General features: G+C 32.7%; 1 protein-coding gene across 2 annotated transcripts in view; it reads left to right on the top strand.

The window, feature by feature from the left end:
- The window catches only part of Parg (poly(ADP-ribose) glycohydrolase), a 123,633-nt gene that overhangs the window by 7,213 nt on the left and 104,359 nt on the right, over positions 1-12,061 (top strand). For both annotated transcript variants that reach the window (XM_076834510.1, XM_076834509.1), the window contains exons 2-7: positions 191-257; positions 944-1,927; positions 2,752-2,935; positions 5,952-6,074; positions 6,200-6,283; positions 10,903-10,977. In XM_076834510.1, the coding sequence (XP_076690625.1) occupies positions 220-257; positions 944-1,927; positions 2,752-2,935; positions 5,952-6,074; positions 6,200-6,283; positions 10,903-10,977 (1,488 nt within the window). In that variant the 5' untranslated portion in view covers positions 191-219. The remainder of the gene's footprint in view (positions 1-190; positions 258-943; positions 1,928-2,751; positions 2,936-5,951; positions 6,075-6,199; positions 6,284-10,902; positions 10,978-12,061) is intronic.

Below are 12,061 nucleotides of genomic sequence, written 5' to 3'. Positions count from 1 at the left end.
GTTCATAACTTCTCTCTTAATACTTGAGGGTGAAAGAAGATCTTTGTTTAGCTCATAGAACCTAAAAAAATGCCATATGTATATTTTTAAAAATATATGTTTTATAAATATAATAGGCTGTATATATTTTCTATTTGAAGGAAGGTATGACTGTACATTAATTTTGTACTTTTTTTTTTCTTTCTTAAAGTTTTCAAACAAAAGACTATTACCAGTTGGATGGACACTAAAGGAATCAAGACAGCTGAATCAGAAAGGTATAGAGACATGCTTATATGGAGAAATGAATTATATAGTGTGGGGTTTTATCTTGCTTCATATTTTCTCTTATTTCTGTGCTTTCTCATTTTTTATTCACCTACAATACAACCCAAAAAAGGAATAGTCCCTTACTTTATTTATTTATTTATTAAAAAAATTTTTTTAAATTGTTGATGGATATTAATTTATTCATTTATTTATTTGCAGTGCTGAGAATTGAACCCAGTGTTTCACATATGTAAGGCAAGTGCTCTACCACTGAGCTACAACCCCAGCCCTTAGTCCCTTCCTTTAAAATACTTATTTTGTAATGGTAGTTACACAAAAACACGTAATGCTGACTCATGTGAGAAATGCCACAGTAAATGTATGAGCAAGAAAAGATATGAGTGGTGGTTAATATAGAGAAGAAAGAAAAAAAGAATCAGTTTTATGCTTAAGCCTTGAGGGACGACTACATAAGAAGGTGAGTGAAGTTTATGATTTGAAGAAAGGATAGATGTTTGTCAAGCACACAGCTGGGGAAGGGAATTATAGGCACATGTACAAACAATAATGAAAGAACATGCTGTGTGTTCATGTATTCACAAATATACTTAAGGATATGACATTGTAGTGATGTGGTTGGTTAGGAAACTTTTTGAATCATAAATTCAATTTAGTTCTTTCTGTTCTCTTGTAGTTTGCGTAGTAAAGAAAATAACAATACAAGGATAGAATCCATGATGAGTTCTGTACAAAAAGATAACTTTTACCAACATAATGTGGAAAAATTAGAAAATGTTTCTCAGCTAAGTCATGATAAATCACCCATTGAAAAAAGCACTCAATATTTGAACCAACATCAGACTGCAACTCTGGTTAAGTGGCAAAATGAAGGGAAACACACAGAGCAGCTTTTGGGAAGTGAACCTTCAACAGTGACTCTGGTACCAGAGCAGTATAGTAATGCTAATATCAATCAGTCACCCCAAACTGATCATCACAGTGACACAGATAGTGAAGAAGATAGAGATAATCAACAATTTCTGACACCTGCAAAGCTTACAAATGCAAAACAGACTTTAGAAGATGAGCAGGCCAGAGATGCCAGAAACCACCAGAAGTGTAGCAAGACATGCCATCCTGTAGAAGACTCTGCAGGTTGTCAGCAGGAGGAGATAGATGTGGTACCAGAGAGCCCATTGTCAGATGTCGGCTCTGAAGATGTTGGAACTGGACCCCAAAATGACAGCAAGTTGAGTAGAAAAGAAAGTAGCCTAGGAAATTCTCCATTTGAAAAGGAGAGCGAACCAGAGTCACCGATGGATGTAGATAATTCCAAAAATAGTTGTCAAGACTCAGAAGCAGATGAAGAGACAAGTCCAGGTTTTGATGAACAAGAAGATGGTAGTTCCTCCCAAACAACAAATAAACCTTCAAGGTTCCAAGCAAGAGAAGCTGACAGTGAACTTAGGAAACGGCACTCTAATAAGGGAGGTGAAATTAGATTACATTTTCAATTTGAAGGAGGAGAGAATCGCACAGGGATGAGTGATTTAAATACCAGGCCACCTGGAAATACTTCTAGCCTTAATGTAGAATGCAAAAATTCCAAGCAGCATGGAAAAAAGGATTCTAAAATCACTGATCATTTTATGAGAATGCCTAAAGCAGAAGATAGAAGGTAATTCTTTTTCCCCATAAGGAGCATCTTTCTAATAGTATATGTTTTAAAATTTCATAAGGGAGTTTAACAAAGTCAGGATTTATAGTAGAATAAAGTAATGGTTGTGTTTCTTATTAAATATTCATGCTAAATTTAATCCTAGACTCTAAATTTTAAAATGACAAGAAATAGAAAATAAGATAAAATAAATGTTGGCAGTCAGATTTTTATTTTCATGAATTTCTTTATGGAATATATGGGAATTATTAGAACATGAAAATATTAGATTGATAGTGGTGACTGTTAGCCATTTTTCTAGGTCATTATATATTATACTTTCTCTAATGTTCTGACAGGCAGAAATTATTGTACTCGCTTTATAAATGAGAAGCCTGATTTGCATTAGAAAAGTCACTGAAATCATGTAATCTGGGTGGTGGTAGTGGGATTTAATTCCATGCATGTCTGATTATAAAGCTTATATTTTTGTCACTATTCCATATTGAATTTTAAAATCTGCCCAATGATTTTATATGATCTCAGTTTTCTAGCATATGACATTAAGTTCGCTTTGTTGAAAATTACTGTGTAAAGATGAGAAGTGGCTAATACTATGAACCATGGCTCATTTCTGTTTTTAGAAGATGATTTATCTGTCTGAGGAAGGAATTTTAATATAAGCTTTATAAGGTTTTCTGTTGCCTTGTAAGTGTAAAATAAACTGAAGTGCTAGAGCAAGGTTAATGCACTTTAAACAATAACATTCTGGGTAAAATTTTGTACTTTTGTATTCAGGGGAACAATAAATAATTTGTGGCTGCATACGTTTGTCTTGACCCTAGAAAAGAACAGTGTGAAGTCAAACATCAGAAAACAGAAAGGAAGATCCTTAAATACATTCCACCTCACCTTTCTCCAGATAAGAAGTGGCTTGGAACTCCTATTGAGGAGATGAGAAGGATGCCTCAGTGTGGAATCCGGCTACCTCTCTTGAGGCCATCTGCCAATCACACTGTAACTATTCGGGTGAGTATCACCTCTTACCCATGAGGAGAGAGGACTGGAAGTTCTGATTTATTGTGATATTTATTAATATAAAACAGACCCAGGAATAGAAAGTTCTCTTTTTTTTGCAAATATGAAATAGTGAGAAGTCTACAGAATGAAGAGATGAATGGTAGCTTCCTTAATAATAGGGCACTTCACAAATCAGCCAGATGAATCATGAATAGTCAGCTAATGATGAATTTGAATTTTTAATGATGAAATTGAAATTTTCAGGGTTTTTATGAAAGTTCTTTTTTTTTTCTTTTTAAATTCAGTTGTCAGTATTTATTAACACTACATTTTAGTTACTAGGTTAGACCCCAAAATTCAAAATTGTACATAGTTGAGTACATTCTCCATTCTTCTATACACGTCTATCACTGCCTCACAGGTACCAAACTTAACATCTCTAAAGCCAATCTCACTTTTATAAAAATTATGGTAAGACATATATAACTATAAAACTTAGCATTTTATCCATTTTTAAGTGTACAATTCAGTGACATTAAGTACATTTACAGTGTCACGCAACCATCACTACTGCCTATTTCCAGAACTTTTTCATTTTCCAAACAGAAACCCTGTATCTGTTAAGCAGTCATACCTCATTCGCTGCTTACCCTAGCTCCTACTTAACTTCTTTAATACTTTCTGTGGGTTTTTAAAAAATTTAATGAGGTATATGAATTTGACTCATTTTAAATGTGCAGTTTGGTGATATTTAGTTAGTGAATTCTGTATCCATTACAAATAATCCAGTTTTAGAAGGTTTCTATCTCTCATTGAATAGTTTTAAATATTTATCTGATTTTTAGTCAGTCTTTGTAGATTTCACAGGGACTACCACCCCCAAAAAAGTGTGTATGACATTAAGTTTGCTTTGTTGAAAATTACTGTGTAAAGATCTGGTATCTCTTAATCCTATTGCCAGAGCTTAAAATTTGTGTTTTCTTCTAGATTCATTATTCTGAATATGGCAATGTATATATTATATGTGCATGTGTTATACATATATACAAAATAGTTTTTTAATGGAAAATCAAGGAAGTGTGGAATATTATCAAGAACAATGGTTAATAGAATGAGGCAGAATAACCCTCAAACTGGAAGTCACTCTGTCTCTTCTGAATTCCTGTTGTGCCTTGTCTGTCGCTTACTTGTGATTGTCATTGCATCTGTTTTTTTTTTGTTGTTGTTGTTGTTGTTGTTAAAACCATTTCTGCTGGAGAGTATCATGCTAAGTGAAATAACCCAATCCCCCCCACCAAGAAAAAGGACAAAAACAAAAAAACTTAGTTCTTTAATACATAGTTCTTAGTTACATTTCTAAAGTGGCATATGTTAATAGTACAGAATTTGATGAAGCTAATTAGCTTTAGATATATGGTAATTTGAAATTGCAAGGATGTAATACTTGTGTTTAAATATCTATAAACATACACTTTTGTGCATGAGTATGAACATACACACACACACACACACATATATATGTATATATATATATATATATATACATATATATATGTTTTCTTTTGTTTAAAGCTGATAGTACCTATTCTGTTTCCGCAAATGAGGGGGAAAACTTGACAAAATCACCATTGTTACCTTATGAGGGTTAAAAGTACTTTCAGAAAAATTAATAACTCAGTCACATTTGACTGTAGACCTTTTTTCTGCTTCCTGGAATATTCTCATCCTTAAGCTTCTATGACATGATGTAATCTTAGTGTTCTTTCTACCTTCTTAGCCAGTTCTTAGGTTACTTCTTGTTTTATCTTCTATATATGACCAGTCAGTGCTATTAGAGTTCCTCTGGGCATTTTCATATGTCCTCTTCTTCCTGGGTGGTCTCATCTACCCTTGTGGCTTTAATGATCACCTATGTTGATGGCTTACAAATTTATTTCTCTTAAATTGCATATGTTTTTATGAAGCTGCTTGTTTGACAGTCTTCCTTTCTATAAGCTGTTCCTTTTTTGAGAATTATGTTGGTTGATCAACTTATAATGAGGAAAGGTTTATTTTGGTCATAGTTTTAGAAGTTTTGGTCTGTGGTCACTTGGCCCCATTGCACTATGGGCCTTTGGTGGCATGGTATGTTAAAGTGGGAGTACATGGTAGAGGGTCTTTTCACCTTATGCTTCCTGGAAGCAGAAGGTAAGAGGGAAGAGGCCAGGATTCCAAAATCCTATTCAAGGACAGTCCCCTGAGGGACTTAACTTCCTTTCACTAGGAAATGGTTCCTTCCATTACTTGCAAATAGTGTGGGCTTGGAATAAGCATTTAGTACATGGGCCACTAGGGGGACACTCCAGATCCAGACTATTGCTGGAACTATCTTTTCTTCCACTTTTTCCTAGCATGATTATGATCTAATAAAATGAGGAAATGAACTGCCTTTTAAAGAGTTTCTGAAGATTTTGTAATGAAAAATTAAAATTGAGCCCAGCTATAAAGGTGAGAATAAAGGTTTAACCAGATTAAAAAAATGTGAGGAGGAGGTAATTGGTATTTCTGGTATTAAAAAGAGAAGAGATATTGGTATGTACATAGGCATATATATAGACATGCACTTGAATTTGCTATGTTTAAAAAATTATGCATCTGCTGACTTATCTAAAATGAATTAGAAAACTGGGAATACTTTCAAAAGATAATGTTATTCCAAAGTGGGGATAAGGGTTTTATGGAGGAATGAGTGTGTCTGGGACACTTGGATTTAGGGAGAGAGTGTGGAGGCTTTAGGCAGCAATTCAGGCAAAGAATGATGAGGACTTAGCACCTAGATGGGATGGAGATACAGAACATGGTCTCTTGGAAGCTGATAAGAGGAGAGGAGTGAAAAAAGCTGAAGAGAACTTTTGAGGTTTCTTGCCTGAGAACCGGTCTATGTATTTACAATGCATTTACTTTAGCGTCTTTCTGTGGATTATTTTATAGAAGAAGTGCTTAGAGTTTATGCTCTTAAAATTTTCCTATTTACCCTCTATTTCAGGTAGATCTTTTACGAGCAGGAGAAGTTCCCAAACCTTTTCCAACACATTATAAAGATTTGTGGGATAATAAGCATGTTAAAATGCCTTGTTCTGAACAAAATTTGTACCCTGTAGAAGATGAGGTAAGAAAAAGTGAAGATTATTTTAGTCCCTGAAACATGTTTTGGTACTTAACTTGTTTGACTTCTGATTCTGTAATGCAAAATAACTTGGAATAGTTTGATCTTGTTATTTTTTTTCCTAAAAGAATGGTGAGCGAACTGCAGGGAGCCGGTGGGAGCTCATTCAGACTGCACTTCTCAACAAATTCACAAGACCCCAAAACCTAAAGGTATATTCTTTTTGCCATTTTTGTTTCTTATTTATAGCTCTTAGAGAGGAGTCTTCTGTTTCCTCTCTTAAAGATGTTTTATGATCATAATAGGCTCAGGTAACAGTATTCATTTTAAACAAAGTGTTTGCTTCCCAGAATTAAGGAAGGCTCCTTAGAGACCTTCTTGGTTTCCACTCCATCACTAGGAAATGAATTAAGGAATTGAGAGTTGTAAATGACTTGCCTGGAGCCACACAGAATAATTTCATGAACCAGGAATCAGACCTCTGTTTCTTGATACCCTGTCCAATTTCCTTCAGTCTAAGCTTCTCTTTTTTGTTTTAATGTTTCTGAAATGTCTTTAAAAAGAAATCAGGAAAGAATTATGACTTCAGCAATATTTGCCTAAAGGGAAGCTGATTTTGCTAGTGATTAAAGTATACATTAAGTATTCTATTTTTTATTGCTCTTACTATAGCTGCTAGCAGTTTAATTATTTATTTATTAATTTTGTATATTGACAATAATTTTTTTGTACTTCATTTAAAACCATGAAGGCAACCATTAGATTGTTTTTGTAATATTTAAAATATGCATAAGTGTATACATTTTTTGAGAAAACACTGACAGAATTTTATAAATACAAACACTGACAGAATTTTCTATACTTCATAAAAATGGTTTTATTTTCTTTCTGATGCCTAATTTGCTATAGACAGTTTCTCTGGTTTTATAGGGTATTCCACCTATATTTGCAAGTTATTTTTTAATTTTCCATAGGTTTCTGTAACTTTTAGGTTTATCTTTTTTTTTCTCATGAAACACATTGATGTTGTACAATAATGTATTTTGAAAATTTAAAAAATTTTTCAATTTTATGAAGTGTTTCCTTAATCTTGTAATGAAGTCCTTTTAGTTTAACTCTTTGTAAATGAAAAAAAATTATCAAGGTATGCCATAGTTGACCTAATTTTAGTGTAATGTTAATTAATTTTAGTGTAATGTTAATTGTATATGAATAAACATAAAAATAAATTCTTTATGCTTATAGTGCTTTTGCAGAAATATTAATTTGATGATCACAGTGAAAACAATTTGTACTTAACATTCCTTTTTTTGCATAGATATTTTTAAACCACTGATCCAAACTCCAAAATAGTATGCTAAGAAATTTTTAAAAATACTGTATAAAGAAAAAATTTTTTATTTTGTATTTATTTCTTCTCTTACAACTATAAATAGTTGGTGGATGCTGGTGGATGCAAAGATGATATTTTTATGTAGCGTATCAGCTTGCAAATATGTAGTGACTACTTTGAATTATATTCTTTAGAATTTGATATACCTGTACTATGATGTATTCTAGCATGGCTTAATCTTCCATTTTTATCTGTTTAAAGTACTAGTCTTCATTTCTACAGCATGTTGTCATTTGGCCTTTGTCTTCAAAACCAAAATTATAAACTCAAAAATGCAGAAGCAGGCCACCCAAGAATACTATCCAGACTCCATTTGAGGCAGGGTGGGGGCGATATAGCTCAGTGATACAGTACTTGCCTAGCATGTGCAAACCCTGAATTTGATTTCAGTACCAGTAAAAAAGAAAAGAAACCAGATTCCATTTCTGTGGTAGGTTCTTATAGCTTTAGCCTACTTTAGAAAGTGGGCTATATTTTTAGAATTTTCAAATTTTTTATTCAAACATCAACAGAGTAATGATAGTGTTCTCCAGCAGTTTCTTATTGTGCCATGATTATTTTAGGAAGGGGTGATTACTTTAATGTCAGTTTCCCTTTTTTTGATTATTTTATGGTAGATTTAGCAGCATAATTCATCAAGATTTTCTGCCATCTGATTTGGTAATTATTTACTTTGCTGAAGAATGCTATGAGAGAGGAAGGGAAAATATTAAATTCTTCTGATTGAGTAAAATGATCTTTTTGTTGATTATATATCATATGATGTTAGATTTAGGGGGATCAGAGAGGTTCAAAGTTTAAAAAAGAATAATGTCCTCACAAGTGATAATGTATAAATAATGTGTCTGACAGTTTGTACAAAAAGCACCTCTTCAAATTCCCTCAATACTTGATACAGAGTAGCATCCTGTTTTTCTAATGACGGGAAACTTCATGATGGACTGACTACTTTTGAGAGTTGAAACCTGAAGTAAAAGTAAAAAAACATTTATCTCTCTGGAACAGATTCCTTATCTTGGGAGTCTACCAATAGTAGTTTGAAAACATTTGGAAAAAAAATTATGGCTGTAACTAAACATGCACAGACTTTTTTGCTAATCATTATTCCCTATACAATACAATATAACAACTGTTCGCATAGTGTTTACTTGAATTGACAACTAAAATTGTTTTTTTTTTTTTTTTCGTTTTGGCACTGTGGATTGACCACCGGGCACTTTACTACTGAGCTACATTCCCCAGGTTTTATTTTTGATTTTGAGATAGGATCTCAATAACTTGCTGAGGCTGGCCTTGAACTTTCAGTCCTCCTACTTTAGCTTCCCAGGTTGCTGGGATTACAGGCGTGCACCAACACACCTGGCTGGATTAGCGATTGTAAATAATTTAAAGATGATTTAAAGAATGGGAGGATGTGTAGATTATATGCAAATGCTATGCCATCTTATATAAGGAGACTTGTCTGAGCATACTCAGATTTTGATATTTTCAAGGGGACCTGTACCAATCCCCTGCAGATACTGAGCGATAAGTGTCTAAGGGATTTATGCTAATTATATTATGCCATTAATTAATTAGGAGTGCAAGTTCCATTTATTTTTCCTTACCAATTTTGAAGAATAATTTGCATTAAAGAAAGTGTATCCTTTTAAAGTATGTATTTTAATGAATTTTCACATTTATATGTACTGGGGGAAACCCTACCATAATCAATATGCGGAGCATTTCTATCATCCCCCACGTGTCCTCTTACAGTCGATTCTACTGTCCTTAGACAACTACTGAACCACTCTTTTCACTATGGATTAGTACAATTTATGTGAATGGAGTCTCATACCCTGTATACTATAGTGTCTATTCTTTTTACTCAGAATGAATGTTTTTGAGATTCACCCATTTAGTTCAGTATATCAGTAGTTTGCTCTAGTATATGCATTGCTTATTCAATCATCTGATTTTTTTTTCTTTATTTTTGATTTTAGTACTAGGCATTGAAACCAGGGCTCTTATCCACTGAGTACATCCCCAACCCTTTTTATTTTTATATAGAATCTTGCTAAGTTGCTGAGGCTGGTCTGGAACTTGTGATCCTCCTGTCCCAGCCTCCTGAGCCGCTGGGATTATAGGTGTGTGCCAAGCACTTGGCCTATTCATCTGTTTATAGACATTGTTATTTATTACTTTATGTGAGGTTTTGAAATAAGATATCCATGATTAGAAAAAAATCCTTAAATTTTTAAGAATTCTTAACAGAAATTTTTATTTTATGATTTGTGAGAAAAATTAAAGCTTTTTCTTGCCATGTTATTTATGGACAATTTCTTTTTTTCCTGAAGGAACTTGTATATCCCTTGATTCCAAATAAATAATATACATTTTGTGCTATCTTTTTAACCTAGATTTTTGGTGATTGTATGCCATGAAATGTTGTTTAAGAAGCTCTTTGGCAGAGCATTAATTTTTTTTTTAATTAATTTTTATTGTAGGTTGTTCAAAACATTACATAGTTCTTGAAGAGCATTAATTTTTTAAAATTTCTTTATTGATAAGGAAAGCTCAAAGGTTTATAGTAATAATTTTTAGACTTGTGTATTTCTTCAATAAAAGTTTTTTGAGTGTGTATTACCAATATAGTTATTTATAAATTGTACTCATTTATAACTTTACTAATGTTATGTATAATAAAATAATCAAAATAGATATTAAAAAGAATGAAAGTTCTTTCAGCACAACTAATGAATTATGCATACCTGACTCTGGAAACCACCTGGATAGTATTGTTTATTCAGACAGTTAAAAGTTACACCAGTAGATGGCATAATGTTTTGACTTTTCATTCTCTGTAAATATGTAATTTGTATGAACTGCTAGGGGAAGATAATCACTTATATATAGCCTTTAAAAGCTGTTAGTGAAGCAAAAAGGACCACTTCATACTTTAAGATGGGGTTTCACAGTCTTTTTCATTATTGTCCTCTATTCCAGAAGCCCTTTTAAACATTTTCCCTTAATCTCCCACCAATATAAAATTTTAATATTGCACATATGCTATGTGTGTGTGTGTGTGTGTGTGTGTGTGTGTACACACACACATATACATATATAAAGTTCGTGAATTGTTGCAATTTCTAAGTTAATTTTTATCCCCCAAGATCCAATTTTTGTCCACTTGGAGTATATTATCCCCATTTAGAATGAATGCTTTAGGGTAGTTATGTCTTTCCCCTATTGCCTAACCTTTATAATAACATTTTTTTGTTAATAATAAATCAGTATACATTCTGTTTGTCCATAACTACTTCTCTGGAGTAAGCTGATAGTAAGAGGAAGCTTGTCTGGCATTAAGAAATTTACTGGAAGTAATTCGTAAGAGACAAGCTATTCATAGGTAAATCATGTGGCTATATCATGAGGTTTTGTTTCTGTTTTTTTCCATAGGATGCTATTCTGAAATACAATGTGGCATATTCTAAGAAATGGGACTTTACAGCTTTGGTTGATTTCTGGGATAAGGTAAAAGTATGCTTATTTCTTTAGCTATGAAATACTGTAACTCTATAAGAAGGTTTGAAAAATATACCTATGATTCTTTCATACTAACAAAATTATCTTATTTATTCTTAGGAATTTCCTGTGTTTTAAATCCATGCTTTAGGAAGATGTAATTAGGTGTTAATTTTGAATTTTGATTTATTCTCGTATTTTCTGTTATATTGTCATACCATTATAAGTATTATCAATGGATACATAATCCATGACCAAGTTTTGATAAAATTATGCCTATTAAAACATCTAGGTTGTGTCCAATTACACTATAATAACATTCTGAATGTGTGTGTGTTTTCCCATTTTGATAATATTTCTTTAGATGATTCCCAGAAGTTAGATGGCTAGGTAAAAGGACACAGCATTTATAGTTGTGTATATGTGTTGTAAAATCATTTTCTACAGGGAATTGTTGCAACTTACTATGCCATCAGTAATGGGTAAGAATACCACTTTTGTACCAATGCTAGTTAAATGGGCATAATCTGTTTTGAAAAAATGGCAGTTTACCTTTTTTAACATTTTATTTTGAAATAATCATAGATTCACAAGAAGTTGCAAAGAAATGTTCAGGGGTGTCCTATCACTCTTTACCCCACCTTTCCCAGTGTTGATTGCTTGCATAACTATATCAGTACTAGGAAACTGACATAAGAATTTATTTTAATTTCATTGTAGTCATTTGTGTTTGTATGTATAATTATATCCCACGTTACTGAGGCTTCATGTAACTACCACCACAGTCAAGTTACAGAAGAACCATTTCAATACCACATACTCACTAGTGCTTCCCCTTTATAGCTACGTTAATTCCTTCCTAACTCCTAGTAGCCAATAATTTGTTTTCCGTCTCTAATTTTTTTATTCCAAAAGGATTACAATGTTTAGCCTTTTCTCACTCAGCCTAATTCCCTTGGGGTTTATTTGTATGAATCTATAATTATTTTCTTTTTATTACTGAATTGTATTATGTGGTAAAACATTTGTGTTGTTTCTAGTTGTTTACTATTTCAACTAAAGATTTATGAATTTTTGTGTATAGGTTTTTGCA

This window comes from Callospermophilus lateralis, chromosome 15 (assembly GCF_048772815.1).
Source record: "Callospermophilus lateralis isolate mCalLat2 chromosome 15, mCalLat2.hap1, whole genome shotgun sequence".
Taxonomy (NCBI): domain Eukaryota; kingdom Metazoa; phylum Chordata; class Mammalia; order Rodentia; family Sciuridae; genus Callospermophilus; species Callospermophilus lateralis.
This window is presented reverse-complemented; position numbering and strand designations above follow the sequence as displayed.